General features: G+C 38.3%; 1 protein-coding gene across 1 annotated transcript in view; it reads left to right on the forward strand.

Annotated features, from left to right (window-relative positions):
- antxr2a (ANTXR cell adhesion molecule 2a) overlaps positions 1-13,894 on the forward strand; it is a 74,355-nt gene extending 60,461 nt beyond the window's left edge. The window contains exon 17 of the mRNA XM_051696515.1: positions 13,711-13,894. Within this exon, the coding sequence (XP_051552475.1) occupies positions 13,711-13,749 (39 nt within the window). The 3' untranslated portion in view covers positions 13,750-13,894. The remainder of the gene's footprint in view (positions 1-13,710) is intronic.
- The last annotated feature ends 2,659 nt before the right edge of the window (positions 13,895-16,553 follow it).

Genomic DNA, 16,553 nt, shown 5'->3' on the forward strand with positions numbered 1-16,553 from the left:
GGAGACGAGCTGGTGCGCTGGTCTAACTCTGTCGGCACAGCTTTCGAACAGCCCTGCCGAGCATTCGTCTTGATCACATCGTGGAGTTAACGGGGAAAACGAGAGGTGGTGGAACATGCTTTTACATCAGTGAAAGTTGGTGTACAGCTGTAACAACGTTAAAGAGGATGTGCTGCCCTAATTTGGAAACACTCTTTATCAACTGAAAGCCTTTCTACTCGCCACGGGAGTTTTCCTCATTTATTTTGGTGAGTGTGTATATCGCTCCAAACACGTGTTTGAATGCGGTGCTGCAACAGCTGGCTGATCAAATCACAGACATGGAACAACAATACCCGGACTCATTTATTATTATTCTTGGGGATTTTAACAAAGCAAATCTCACACGTGAACTGCCCAAATACAAATAGCACATTACATGCCCCACCAGAGGAAGAAATATACTGGATCATTGCTACACAACAATAAAGGATGCATATCGCTCTGTCCCTAGAGCAGCTTTGGGACTCTCTGATCACTGTCTGGTTCATCTTCTTCCAACCTACAGGCAGAAATTAAAATCAACCAAGCCAGTAGTAAGGACTGTAAAGAGATGGACCAATGAAGCAGAGCGGGAACTTCAATGCCTGCTTCGATTGCACGGATTGGAGTGTTTTTGATGCTGCAGCCACAGACCTGGACGAGCTCACAGATCTGTTACATCATATATCAGTTTCTGTGAGGATATGTGCATTCCTACTAGGACTTATTTAAAGTTTAACAATGACAAACCGTGGTTTACAGCAGAGCTCAGGCAGCCTCGTCAGGCCAAAGAGGATGCTTACAGGGGTGGGGATAAAATCAGGCCAGGAACACACTGAACAAGGAAATCAGAGTGGCTAAAAGAAGATACTCTGAGAAGCTGAAAAACAAATTTTCAGATAACGACCCTGCATCAGTGTGGAGTGGCATGAAACAACTCACAAATTACAGGACTCCTACCCCCAACCCTGTGGTGGACCAACAACTGGCTGACGACCTGAATGTGTTATACTGCAGATTTGAAAGGCCCAATCTTACACCCCACACCCACTCTGACCTTCACTTCACACACACACCAACACCTCCTGCAACCCCCCTCCTCCCCCCTCCTGCTACTCAACCTGCACTTAAGATCTGTGAAGATGATGTGAGCCGCAGCTTTCGGAAACAAAAGACGGGGAAAGCTTCAGGCCCAGATGGCGTCTCACCAGTGTGTCTTCGATCCTGTGCTAACCAGCTGGCCCCCATCTTCACACAGATCTTCAATAGATCACTGGAGCAGTGTGAAGTCCCATGGTTGCTTCAAACACTCAATCATTATTCCTGTCCCAAAGAAACCAAAAATCACAGGACTTAGTAACTACAGACCTGTCGCCCTGATGTCTGTGGTCATGAAATCATTTGAGAGACTGGTGTTGGCCCACTTGAAGAACATCACTGGACCCTTTCTAGATCCTCTTCAATTTGCTTATCGAGCAAACAGGTCTGTGGATGATGCAGTCAACATGGGATTGCATCATATCCTGCAACATCTGGACTGACCACGGACATATGCAAGGATCCTTTTTGTGGACTTCAGTTCGGCTATCAACACCATCATCCCAGCTATACTCCAGAATAAATTACACCAACTCTCTGTTTCATGTCTATCTGTCAGTGGATTACCAGCTTTCTGACGGACAGGCAGCAGCTTGTGAGATGGGAAACTCACTTCCAGAACCTGTATAATCAGCACTGGTGCCCCCCAGGGGTGTGTGCTCTCCCCACTACTCTTCTCCCTCTACACCAATGACTGCATTGCCAAGGACCCCTCTGTCAAGCTCCTGAAGTTTGCAGATGACACCACTGTCATCGGCCTCATCCGAGATGACGATGAGTCTGCATACAGAAGGGAGGTTGAACAGCTGGCTGTGTGGTGAAGTCAAAACAACCTTGAGCTGAACACGCTCAAAACGGTGGAGATGATTGTGGACTTTAGGAGAAACACCCCAACACTGACCCCCCTCACCATTTTAAACAGCACTGTGGCAGCAGTGGAGTCATTCAGGTTCCTGGGCACTACCATCTCACAGGACCTGAAGTGGGAGATACACATTGACTCCATTGTGAAAAAGGCCCAGCAGAGGTTGTACTTCCTTCGCCAGTTGAGGAAGTTCAACCTGCCACTGCTGAGTAGAACTGCTGATACAGTTCTACTCAGCAGTCATTGAGTCTGTCCTCTGCACTTCAATAACTGTCTGATTTGGTTCAGCTACGAAATCAGACATCAGAAGACTACAAAGGACAGTTCAGACTGCTGAGGGGATTATTGGTTGTCCCCTGCCCCCCCTTCAAGAACTATACACTCCCAGAGTGAGGAAAAAGGCTGTAAAAATCACTCTGGACCCCACTCACCCTGCCCATTACCTTTTTGAACTGTTGCCTTCTGGCTGACACTTCAGAGCTCTGAGCACCAGAACCGTCAGGCACAGGAACAGTTTTTTCCCTCAGGCTATCCATCTCATGAACAGTTAAATTGCCCCATTGAGCAATAACTATGTGCAATACACAGCTTAGTCTTTTTTATATTTATCCAACACATCCAACCTCTTCTGCCATTTCATCCCTCTGAAAAAAAAAAAAAAAAAAATAAAAAAACATTTCCACTTTACATAACAGATTTGTATTTGCACTGTACATAACAGATAACAGATTTGTATTAGATTGCACCACATATGTGTGTATGTATGTATGTGTGTGTCTGTGTGTGTGTATGTACGTATGTGTATAACTATTTTTTCTTTTTTATTATTATCTATGTCTTGCTGCTGTTTTTGTATTGTTGTACACTGGGAGCTCCTGTCAAGAAGACAAATTCCTTGTATGCATAAGCATACTTGGCAATAAAGCTCATTCTGATTCTAATTCTGATTCTGTGTGGAGTTTGCATGTTCTCCCTGTGTTTGCTTGGGTTTCCTCCGGGTACTCTGGTATCCCCTACAGTCCAAAAAGACATGCAGGTTAAGTGAATTGGAGACCCTAAATTGCCTGTAGGTGTGAGTGAGAGTGTGAATGTGTATGTCTGTGTGTGTTGCCCTGTGATGGACTGGCCACCTGTCCATGGTGTTTCCCTGCCTTCTGCCCAAGACAGCTGGGATAGGCTCCAGCACTACCTGCGACCCTGCATAGGACAAGTGGCTATAGAAGATGGATGCATGGATGGATGGATGGATGGATGGATGGATGTTCATTTTTAGTTAGCATGCTTTCTCTTGGAGTGTGAGCCTGTGTGCAAGCGTATGGTTTTTGTGCTGCTGCAATGGAATGTTTATGATGTCTTGGGGCCTGACTACAGGCCAGTTGAAGCTGCAGAGACAGGCCAGAAATGGAAAAGTACAGATGAGCCCAATGGCTTTGTCTGGCTGCTCACTTGCTGTGTCGTGAGATTTCTCTGAGGAGAGGAAGAGGGGAAATGGTCATATACAAGCAGAGGAGTGAGGAAGTTGATTTTTCTTTGGCTTGAGGAACTCAAAGCAGGGGTGGATCTAGAAATGTTTTCATGGGGTGGCAAGGGGGTGGCATGCAGACTATGAGGGGTGGCAACACCAAAGCAAGTGCCCATGCATAGTTCTTATGGATCAAGGTACCAAACTTCATTGCAAGTTCATTAATTGGAGTCCCTATCAAATTCTAAATATCCAAGAATTTGCAATACAGCATTTCTACAGGAACCACACATAGTAACCATTTTGCTACTGATTTTCCAACATAAAATAAAAATAAAAAAATCTACAGAGTACCAAGACATTGTCTATTAAACAGATCAACAAATTCTAAATGTTCCTTAGCTTGACATAAACATGGCAATCTGGAATAAACTTCATCACATTATGCAGGCCAAATTGTTTTATTTTGTTAAGTGTACCCATGAATGGAGAGTGCATGCATGCCCAATATTATTCTGCTAATAAAGTCCTGTAGGCCTATCAACTTTGTAACAGTTGGAATAAGCCATTTGAAAGGGAACATTAACACAAAGTTAGTTCTAAATAAAAATAAACTCTAGGAAAACTGTACTTTGGGTAGCAGTGCTGCAAAACTCATGAATATTAATTATTTTATGCACAATAAATGATTCTTTTAAATCACCTATTTTGATAAACAGTCATTCTTAATGACCGATTCAAGCACTCAAATAGATATTTCACATAATATGGTCATCTCTACATCTGCCACTATCAGTCTTGGTATTTTGTTAGTCAGTAGATTTACACATAGATCAGCAATTTAATCAAGAACATGACTGATTGGTGTAGTGATTACTTTTTGCATGTAGTTTTTAGAGGTTCTGGTTTCTAATTCACCCAAATATAACTTTGCATCTGTATGTCAGTGGATGGGTGTTACACTTTAAAAATAAAATGCAATAAAAGATGCGGGGAGAAAAGAGTAGCAGAAACACAGACACATTTATTGACCGTTCTGTATTTGAAAAAACAGCTAACTCCGAAGTTAAGACAGCGAAAACCACCAACTCTTCGCTCCAGCAGCGGGAATCTGCATGAGAGCATTGATGATCAAGATGGCACAGCTCACGAACACCCATCTCCCATCACACAAACCACCATGGAACACTCAGTTTATATAGGAAGGAAACACTCTGCGTGCTGGTGTGGCCCATTAACAATCAGCTCACCTGGTTACCCCACACAAAAAGTGCGAGCTGCAGAAAAAAACTGCTGACACTAAACGACACTGATAACACCAAAACGAACATTTATCATAAAATTCAAAATAACACATTCCAGCGCCAGATCGGCAATCAAAACATACACAGATCAGATGAAATAGAAACTCCTACACAAGAACTGGAAATGTTTCATCTGGATTATACACATACCTGACGACAGCTATTTCAGAAAGTGCCGAGGACATGTCTCAGCTGACGGCAATATATCGAATAATCATTCAGTGATGACTTGAAAAAAAACTGAGAAATACATTTCTTACCTCTTTTTGTATTTGTCCATATTGTCATATTGTTGTTGAGGAAATGAGCTCAAAAAGCCTAATCCCGCGAGTACCCAAACACTGCACATGTGCTGCAGCAGTAAATACGCGATTGGCTGCTGCTATAACCACTGATATACTTTCACGTGATTGGCTGTCACTGTAATCATTCACACGATCAGTCTGTGTAGTCATTTGTGCATCCGGTGAGAGTTGAGGCAGTTCGACATGAATAAACCCCTACACAATGTCAACATCTTACATTTATATTTTATTCATTTGTATACTTATACTGGGGTGGCAGATGGGGTGGCAATGCCTTTTCTTAGGGTGGCATTTGCCACCATTTGCCACCCCGGTAGATCCACCCCTGGCTCAAAGTGATTAACTACAAGCACATTACAGCTCTGATGCTCTGTTTCTGTCTATCACACAAAACACTTGTATGTTTTACAGTAAAAGACAAATGTTGCTTGTTATAGAGTGCCACAGTCACCACCCACTTATTTGGTGGCCTTGTTCCGGAAGAATTTTTCACGTAAAGTTTCTCCATATGTATTTCTTTTTTTAATTCTTGAGTTCTAACCCTTAAACCAAACCAATCAGCTCTAATAGTATTAATTAATTTTGCTACTGTACATTTACACCTCACATTCACACTAAAACAGTGTTTCCCTCCATTGAAAATGAAAACACTTGTTTCAAAACACTCTCCATTAACACATACTTTGGAAAACAATGATGAGCAGACACTGAAAATTGAGTTTTCAAAGGAAAATGGATTAGTGTGGAAATGGCCTGAATCACAACATAGCAAACTTTGATTTAAAATAAAAAAGTACATGGAAATCGGAAAAAGGTAAAAGGTCCAAAGCTATATATATATATAATATAATATAATATAATATAATATAATATAATATAATATAATTATTTCAAAGGTGCACTCAGTAATGTTTTCCTCATTAGGAAAGTTTTACACCTTTAGAAATTAATTGTAATTTTAAAATGTGTATAAAAATCATGAGCACTCACATGAGATGAAGACTCCAGTCATATCAGTAACCTTATAAAAGCCGTTTTTTTCTACATGAAGAGGGTCCCCTCACTGGGGATGCCATGTTACAATCACATGACCAGCCGAATCCTACTCGCTTAATCTCAGTAACTTCCCTGTTGATTGACATTATTACTCATGGATTAAAGTAATAATGGCTGACTGCGAATAGTAATTTTTTACTGGCATCTGAAACTGAAAACTAATGACTTTGAATGATGCTGCATCCAAGCCACTAGGTGCCAGTGTAAGTCGAAGATGACACAAACAAAAAAGTTACTGAATGCACCTTTAATAATATAATAAACTTGTTTAATAATTTTGATAATGTTGTATAATTATTTTATGAGGGAATGAAGTAAGCTAATTGACAAAAGACAATAAAAAGAACGGTAGAATATAAAACTATTATTATATAAGTATACGTATTTATCAGTTACCACAATGACAGCAACATCTCTGATTGGTGGATCTCTCTTCAGGATTATGGGTAGTGTATTACTTCATTGGGAATTTGGCTAGTAAACACAAAACAATCTCAGAACTCCTGGTATGTCTGTCTTGAACGGTTTATACATTTCGCAAAAAATCTATTCAATCAAAAGTCTAAATGAATGTGATTTTTACATCCAAAACCCTACTGATGTGCTATATACAACTTTCAGAGGTTTTGATCAAATTAAACTTTTTATTTAAAATTTTTATTAAAAATAACTGAACTAAATTGAGTTAAGTTAAATCAAATAAAATCAAATTGATGTAAAAGTCCACATTTGCAGTAAAGCAATACCTGTATCAAGCAGTAAGCATCTGATCTTTGTTCCAGTGGTTTCACTGTAATCGGAATGTAGTGTGAATTGGCTCTTTATGCCACTTTTTAATCAATCAATCAATCAAAATTATAATGAACAGTACATTAATCTCTAAAATGAGCATCACATAAAGCATAGAACCTGGGAACATGAAACATGAATTGACTTGCATCATTCACAAACAACAATCCCTGCTCCTCAAATGGCATGCTGGAGTGGATACCTGCTGACTCAGATTTTGCTAAAATGGAACATGGATAATTAAGAACAATCTCCTCCCCATTTGATCCATTGGCATCCTGCCAAACAGATTTCTCTCTCCCCCCTTATGATTATTTTATGACTTTAAATTCTTTATGATGAAACGTTGCAGTGGTAACCTTGCTAAAGCTGAGCAGGGCCTGGCTTTCACTGCTGCTATTTGGAATAGTTCTCCTCAGTGGCTCATCCCTGCTCTCTCTGTTGGATTCTGCTTGTCCATTAGTGCCATCTGTGCCTCCCTGTGCCGTCTGTGAGTGCTCGTGCTCCGCCAAAATGACTGGCATTTTCTCTCAAACAACCAGGGGATGGTGCCCAGAGCTGCAAGCTGGCAATGATGTGCACTTATTCTGACAAAACCGTGGAAAGAAAGACAGGATAGAGAGAAGAAAACATCTTCACATGTGGTGCGGCTTTCACAGGAAAACATTTTTCTGGTGACCATGCTAAGCCAAGCTTTGGAATGTAAACTTGAGTTATTCCAACTCATTGTTTCCCCAGAGCAATAATCATCTCCAGACATCAGATGATCAACAATATCGTTCACAATACATTTTCTTTGGGACATAGTGGAGAGAAGATTCAAGGGATAGATTACCCAAAAATTACTCCCTCTCATGTTCCAAAATCATATGATGTTCTTTCTTCCATAGAGCAAAAAAGGAACACTAAAGTTTTACACTGATCTTTATAAACTAGCTGGACTGAAACTTAAGCATGATGCTTAATCGGTGACCCTGTTTACACCTGGTATTAAGATGCGTTTCAGGTGATCCAATCGCATGTGGTCAGCGCTAAATACAGGTCTAAACGGGGTCTAAAACATTTTTGTGACCACATACGAAGGTAGTCAAAAATGCATGTGACCACATCGCATTTGAGGTATAAATGCTAATCCGTCCTGTATACGTCCCGGCAGCAGCGAAGCGCCACCCCTCACCTATCAATCAACCACTATGCTAAAGCAAGAGTTTAAACTTTGCAGATTGTGAGCTATTTTAAAGGAATATTCCGGGTTCAATACAATGTAAGCTCAACTGAAAGCATTTGTGGCATAATGTTGATTTCCACAAAAATTAATTTGGGCTCGTTCCTCCTTTTCTTTAAAAAAAAGCAAAAATCGAGGTTATATTGAGGCACTTACAATGGAAGTGAACGGGGGCCAATTTTTGAACATTAAAATAGTCACTTTTTCAAAAGTACAGCCACAAGACATAAACAATATGTGTGTAAACATGATTTTAGTGTGATAAGATCGCTTACTAACCTTTTCTGTGTAAAGTTAGAGCCAATTTTACAAATTCCCATGACCATGTAATGTCAACAAACCCTAAAACGACTGTAAAAATTACAATTTAAACAACTTTACAGCTCAAATAATACACAAGTTTTAATGGAAGAATTAATGAAAGTGCTTTTATAATAATATAAGCTTCACATTTCTGTTTAAAACCTCCAAAAATTGGCCACATTCAATTCCATTGTAACTGCTCATGTAACCTTGATTTTTGCTTTTTTAAAGAAAAGGAGGAACAAGTCGAAATTAATTTTTGTGGTAATCAACATTATGCCACAAATGCTGTTGATTGAGCTTAACTTGTATAAACCCAGAACATTCCTTTAAAAGATAAAACCCATCGGATCGGAAAATTAAAAAAAGCAGATACACACGCATGCATGAGAACTTCACGGATCTTCTTGTTTGTCTGAGATTAACATGCAGATACACAGATGATGTTTAATACCTTTAATACAGGTAATCCACTACAATAACTGATAATTCTGTTCGAAATGTTGCGTTTGTGATTACATTACATTTCAGCTGCACCTGGAAGAAACAGTGTTTCATTTTTTGAGCTTTGGAGTAACACACTGACATAGTGATTGATTTATGTCGGCATGAAATCAGAGACCCTCCTCTCGAAATCCGAACAAAAGTGGTCATAGGAGACACATTTAAGCAGCCAAGTGTAAACAGCAATGTGTCTTGTCTTACTACATGTGATCGTATCACCCGAGATGCATCTTAATACCAGGTGTAAACGGGGTCAGTGAGTCTTCCAGGCCATTCAAGAAAGTATGATTAATCGATTAGCAAAATATTTGTTAGTTGTAGCCATATAAGCAAGTAGAGCTTAATGGCATGGTGAGTTTGATTTTGTTTTCTCTAAACTTTACCTCTAATGTTACTCTAAAATTGTTTGCAAGTAATGACCAATTTGTAAACATCATGACACCTATTGCCAGCGCAGGATATGTTACTGGCATCTGGAGATGCTTCTTCTTTCTTGCGGGTCAATCCGGTAGTCATCAGCTCTTTATTGCTGATCATATGCCACTTTATGTACCCAGAAGACTTAATTTGAGCCAGCAGGACTTGCTGTAAATCAGCGAGAGGGAGTGTTTTATACCCTTGTACATTATGGTGCCGATGCAGCTCCAAAAGTCATTGTGGCTCATTGTGGCTATGGAGTTCAATTACAGAGATCACCCAATCCACGCTGTCGAAATTTAACTCGCACTTTCAAAGCGAGCTCCAGGTAGACAGTATTAGACCCTCCAGAGCCTTTAAGACCCATGCTGTTTCTGTATGCATTTATAAAAATTTAAAGGGATAGTTCACCCAAAAATGTAAATTTATTCATCATTCCAGTTGTTCCATGTTGTTCCAAACTTGTATTACCTTATTTCTTCCGTGGAACACAAATGGAGATGTTAGGTAAAATGTTTTTCACTTTTATTGGATCTTTACTCCATACAATGAAAGTGAATATTGACTGAGGCTGTGATTCTGCTTTCTGTGATCCAAGGAAGAAAGTAAGTCATGCAGGTGAACAACATGATGGTAAGCAAATGATATCATAATTTTAATTATTGGCTGAACTATCCCTTTAAAGTTTATCAAATTATCCATTTTGATTTAGCAGTGACAAAGCTACAGTTTCTAAACCATAAAGAAATAAAGTGCTTCTTCTCTACTTTTTCTGAGAGCACAAACTGTCTTTTTCTTGAGTTTTTTAATATATTCACTGTTCCAGTGCCTATATCACTTTATAATGACTGGAAAATGCATCCAAGTTGTCAGCAGGCGTTAGATTTTAGGCTCTCTTGGCTTGGTTCTGCATCTCCACCAGACCAGATGGCGGTGCTATGTGGGCCGTATGTGGACTATGGGTGTGGAGGTAGTGGGGGCCGGCTCTTGAGTGCAGGATTGCTCACATTCTGGCATTTTCCCTAGGCCTGTTTGCAGCTGCACTTCCTGTCCCATTTTAAACTTTTAATCTGTTCAATATGTGGAAAGACCATATTCTGTGTAAAGTCACAGTAGTATTTTTTACAGATGAAGCATAGACAATAGACAGGTAAATGTACTGCAATTTAACATTATTGCAAACCTTAAATTTTAATATTGGGCTTTTACTTTTTTGTTGAATCAAATAAACACAGGTAACCACTTTAAACTGTGTTTATCTGATTCAACAAAAAAGTAAAAGCCCAATAGGGCTTTTATAGGAAGTCTAAAGGAAGACTTTCCAAGAAACACAAATGCCATTTTGACACAAAGCTCTTATATTGATCCACAACAATGCATATCACAACCCTTAACTATGGTTAAAAACCCTGTACTTACAATTATACCGGTACATATTTTGGGAGCATTTTGGAAGCTTGTTCCTGAGGACATGGGCTACTCTCCAAGCTCTCAGTTCCACCTTCATTTCCTGGATCTCACTTTCAGAACAGAAAGTGCAAGACTCCTGTGGGAGTTGTGGGGTTGGGGGAATCAAGCTGTTCCAGAGAGTGGCTAGCAGAAGATGAGATGCAAAAACACATGCAGACTCCTCCTTTGGCAGGTGCCCAAGAGTAACAGACATCTTTCTGTGAAGTCTGGTTGCCATCAAACTGGTGTGGCATGGAGAGCTCTGCAGAGAGCAGAGATGTAGGGCTAATAATGGCCCCCAACAGGCGGTCTCTGTTTGACTGATCTGCATAGGTGTAGCATATGTACGGGGGTAACAGAGGTGAAGCTCTTAAAGAACTTAGCCTTGTGTAATCTCTTAAAGATGGCTTGAAACCTTGAGAAATCTCTGATCAGTCAAAAAAAAAAAAAAAAAAAAAAACTTTCAATTTTTAATAAGCTCAGTGTGGTGTAATTATTATGGCTTTTCTATATTAAACAACTTTCCACTGTTTGATATGTGACACTTTTTGGTATAAAGCTCAATAGTGACCAGACACTTTTTCAGCAGCCCTGGCTCTGGAGATTTTTTTCTCATTGATTTTCTCCATTCTTCAATAAAGAGTGCTAAGCCATGAAACAAAGATGAATCACAAATTACAAGCTTTGATTTTAAGCACAAAAAAATTGCTATGAAAATCAGAAAAAAAGTCGAATTTGCAAGATGTCTTTTATGAAGAAATTAACTAAAATGCAAATTAAATAATTGTTTAAAAAAGATTGATTTATATTAATTTATCATAAAAACAATCTTTTTAAGTTTATTTCAAAATATTTAAATGTGTACAAATTGTTTGTTTGAAAATATAGTTAGAAAGTGTAGGGAGATGCAATAACGTCTTCAGCAATCTTCATGGGAGTAGGCTTTCACTACTAAACTTTGCAGTGGTTGATATTTCTGTAGTAACAGCTACTTCTCTAATTTGTGGAGCTCTCTTCTGGATTCATACAGTATACTTCTCTCAGAGCTCATGGTATTGAAAGGTTTCTACATTATTGTTAAGAATCAGTTTCTCTATGGATAAAACAAATAGGATTTTTACTTCTGCTCAACTGTTGTGCTCTATTGTGAATGATATTTGAAATGTTGTGCTCCGTATTTATTAATTTAGCACAAAGATTCTTCCACAAGTTCTTCAACATTGAGAATCGATTTTGTAATGATAAAAGGGAACCCAGAAAGCACAGTGATTTGTATAAAGTACAGCTGTCAGGAGGGCGTAATATTTTATGTAGCAGAACAAATTGTATTAGTTGGATATCTCCATTTACAACATGACTATTGCATTTTGCATGTCTCTGGAGAGAATAAAAAACAAGAAAATGTCTTCTCAGCTTGCTATCTCTCTACTTTTACTAATGACACACTATTCAATAAGATCACCTTGACCTAGGTTACATCTAGCCCATGGTCCTTCTATTCTAGTGGCACAGGTGGGCTCTGCCTGTCTCAATGCAACATGGCATAGATATAGTTTCTAATGCCAAATCCTTGCATCTTACTCAGGAGCGATGGAGTTAAAATGGGTCCGACTGTGGATCTGGCTATAAGTATATTGCTTCACACCTGGCCGACTCTTATGACTGAGCCCCTTTACAGCCATTGTTTCGGAGGGAGACAGCTTTTCAGAGTTCCTACTTCAAAGCCAGCAAAATCCAATAAACTTATCCCCACAATCGGTGGTGGCCAAAACAGCATCTCATGTGCCTTATTTGTTGACGGAGTGAGATCTGGCGCAGAGGGTGCGCCTTGCTAGGCTTACAATGCAGGGACAACATAAAACCACACTTTCATGGATTGCTCTGGGTTTCTTCCAATATATAATGCCAATTGAAACTAGGGCAAGGGAATCTTATATTAGTTATTCACCATTTCATTGGTTGATACACACTAGTTATCAAACATACATGTGAGGAAAAAATATATTAGCTCTCAGTTATAAAAGTGCTTGGGTTCAGTAGAACATTAATAATTTGTAATAATAGTGTGTGTGTGGGGGTGGGGGTTTACGAGGACATTTTTTTAGGTTAGAAACTGGAAATTACAAGGGTATTATGCTATAAATGTGGTTTATAGTGTCCCCATAATTCAAATTGCATAAAAAATGTACTAAACTGTTTTTTTTTAAATGTAAAAACTCAGAAAGTTTTTTGTGAGGGTTAGGTTTAGGTGTAGGGTTAGGGGATAGAATCTGTAGTACTTACATTATAAAAATCATTATGTCTATGGAGAGTCCTCATAAGGATAGCCGCACCAACGTGTGTGTGTGTGTGGTGGTAGCAATAGGCTAGCCGAGAGCTCCCTCTTGGTGCCAGTGCACCCAGTTTCCCCAGCATACCAGCAATAGAATGTGTACTATAGCTGGACATTCTATTTACACGAGCTCAATTAAGACACACATTGTATAACTATGAGAGATTCACTCAGATTCATGGATTAATTAATTTATTTATATTTTTATGTGTGTTCATTAGCAGCTAGCAGGGTAGAGCATATTATTTGTTTTTATTATTTGTGAGGAAAGGTTTTTATTGCAAAGAGCTTTGGTTTTGCAAAATAAAAAATACATACATTTTAGTATTATTATTTTACATTTTAGTGGGTTTTATTTCCAAGAACATTTTACCACCCTGTCATAATGAATTACTTATACACAAAATAATTATAGTACTTGGTGAAGTATTATTATTGTTATTATATTAATGATATAATATAATTAATGATTAAAAATATAATTAATATATTAACAATTTATTGTTTTATTGCTACTAATGATAATACAAAATAATGCAATCAATTAATTATTCCATATTGACCTTTCTTTTCCTTTTAGGGACGGTGTATAAATTTCAGCCGGGTGCAGCATCAATAAACGACAATCTCCAGTCTCTGCAATACTTGGACTTCCAAGTATATCAGATGGGACAACAGAAAAAAAATATTCCTCTAGATGACATAGCTTGTCTTTGGCCACTTTTGGATATTTGTTTGGTGTGATGCACAAGGGAAACCCATTTTGCTTAAAAGTATTGGCTTTCCAAAACTTAAATGAGTATAATATGGTATTGCTAAAGCTACTGAATGTCAAAGGGATGACAAAATACATTTTTAAAAAAAGTGTTTGATTTTGCAGCAGATCTGGTTAGCTTTTATGCACAGCATAGACATTTTCATATTCAGACTATATTGTGCCTTCTGTGGGGGGAAAAAGCAAATCTTATGGACACAGACGGCTATTTAAAAAAAAAATCTGAATGAGATGAGGCTCTTTGCCGTTGGCTGGGAAGTAGAACTAATCCCAGTAGGCTCACGGAGTGCAGAAGTACTTTGCCTCTTGGCAATATCTCTTCACAAAAATCTCTCCAAGCCCACTATCGATGTATGCCTAGCGGGGTTTCTTTGACTGGAGATCTTGTCATTTTAACACTGAGAAGTGCACACGCATGACAAATTGTAGACAGAACACCCTAAGGTATTGGACGCAGTAAGAATTTGCCCTTTAGTTTGCGAAGACACCTTCTATCGATGCAAGCACAGCACAGAGAAATTAATAGAGCGTTAATGCACCGCAAGACACCCTGTGACCAAAGTGCTCCGGCAAGGTTTTGAGGGACAGATTTCCCTCTGGTGGTTGATTCTTCCTCTCCACTTATTTGGCAGTCTGTTCTGTGCTCACTAATGCATAGACCATCACAATTCATACACATGCCCATAAGTTTAAGGTTTTAAGACCTAAAGACAGCTGTCTGTACACTGCGCTTAGCATCAGGCCCCCAAGAAATTTGTCCAGAAGTTTTTGGCACAGGAATATGGAAGTTTCATTGAACTAATTAAAGGCAACTGCAAGCAGCAGCCTCTGAAGGTTTTTATGAGGTACATCTTTGAATGACCTCTCACAAGACTTGCCTTAATAAAAATTAAACAGCTTCTCAGCTCTGGTAACATAAAGCTCTCATCCAATAGACTCGAAAGATCAAACCGAAAGGGGCGACGGATGGATAAGTATTGTTCATTTCCAGAAATTATCCACATTGTACTCTCCCCCCTCCACTTGCACACAGAAAAGCGAACAATATATATTTATTTTAGATTTCTTTAACGTGCTGTCACGACGACGATTGCGAAGGATGTCAGTGTCAGTGTAATCACTGTGGGGGAGGAAGGGGGCGGCAGCTGAAGAAAAAGGCTCGAACGATCCAGTCACTTTCGATACGCTACTTCAGATGCAAAATGGATATTCGAGTCGAAATCTGACAAAGCGTGCCGGCTTTGACGGGAAGTGGTATAGACAATGACCAGTGGCTGGGTCAGTGGGATGTCTCGGTGCAAGCAGAGAAGCTTATCAAATGACACTAAAAATAAGTTCAACAACCATCAACTTTGAGGGGGGAACAGAATGGGGTGCGGTGGCTCACATTTGGTGGGCATGCAAGTGTGTAAGATGGCAGGACCATTGGGGAAAAAATCCCTGGTTTAATTATTCCTTTGTTACTCTCATCATAATTGTAGGGACATTCATTATTACTCCCCTCCACCCCCAACCCCTCCCCAAAAATGAATGAACAATATTCATATTTAGAAAAGTTTAATCATTGTAATCATTCTCTGAGTGGCACTTACAAGTTAAGCAATTGCACCTCTTGGACAGCTAGGTGAGTGTAATTTTCAATATTATTTTGTATGTATTTCCTTATATATGTTAGAGATCACAGGATGTCTATTAACTGTAAAATATATATATATATATATATATATATATATATATATATATATATATATATATATATATATATATATATATATATATATATATATATATATATATATATATATATATATATGTTTTTTTTTTTTTTTTTAGATAGTTACATTTTAGTTGCAACCTGGCTCACTATCATAACCATAACTATCTTTCCATATCAGCCACACCAGAACATTGCATCCTCTTTTTCTCTTGTTCTCTTTACCCTTTCTCCATATATATATATATACAGTTTTTTACATGTTTTTATATTTATGTTTTTATGTTCACTATGACTGTGGTAAATGTAAGGTTCCTGTTTGTGTTTTGTGATTTTGTGTGCCAATTCATGTTAACTGTTAACTGATTTTAAACTTGTCATATTTGTGAAGAATATTGTTTATTCTTTGTCATTTTGAATTAAGAGCACCAGCTATAAAAAATAATAGTAGTATTTTATGTAAAATATGTTATGATTGATTATACCTGTTTCAGCAAAAAGTTTTTATGCAGAATTTGAATAGAATTATTATTATTATTATTTTTTTTTTTTTTTTTTTTTTTTTTACAACTGAATGTTGACAACTGTGCACTATTTTTTGTACATTTAAAGCAAAGTAAAAATGTATTAAATAAAATAATTAAATTGATGTACAAAAAGGTGTTGATAGGGAATTTGTCCTTACAATAGGCCAGTCAGTACATACTGGCATGGGCCATATGTTTTCTGCAAACTACATGCATCACTTTTACAGTTTTGATATTAGTTACTTTCTCTTATTTCTCATCCACATCAAATGATACAAAGAAAATATTTGATCAGCTCAAGTGCAGAGAGCATATGACAATCAGATCCACTGTTAGCAATTTGACACTCAATGCTCAGAAGATGAATAGCATGATTTTCAGCATGGCCACTACTGTTTGTTAGGTTT

The sequence above is a fragment of the Myxocyprinus asiaticus genome, chromosome 4, assembly GCF_019703515.2.
Source record: "Myxocyprinus asiaticus isolate MX2 ecotype Aquarium Trade chromosome 4, UBuf_Myxa_2, whole genome shotgun sequence".
NCBI lineage: Eukaryota > Metazoa > Chordata > Actinopteri > Cypriniformes > Catostomidae > Myxocyprinus > Myxocyprinus asiaticus.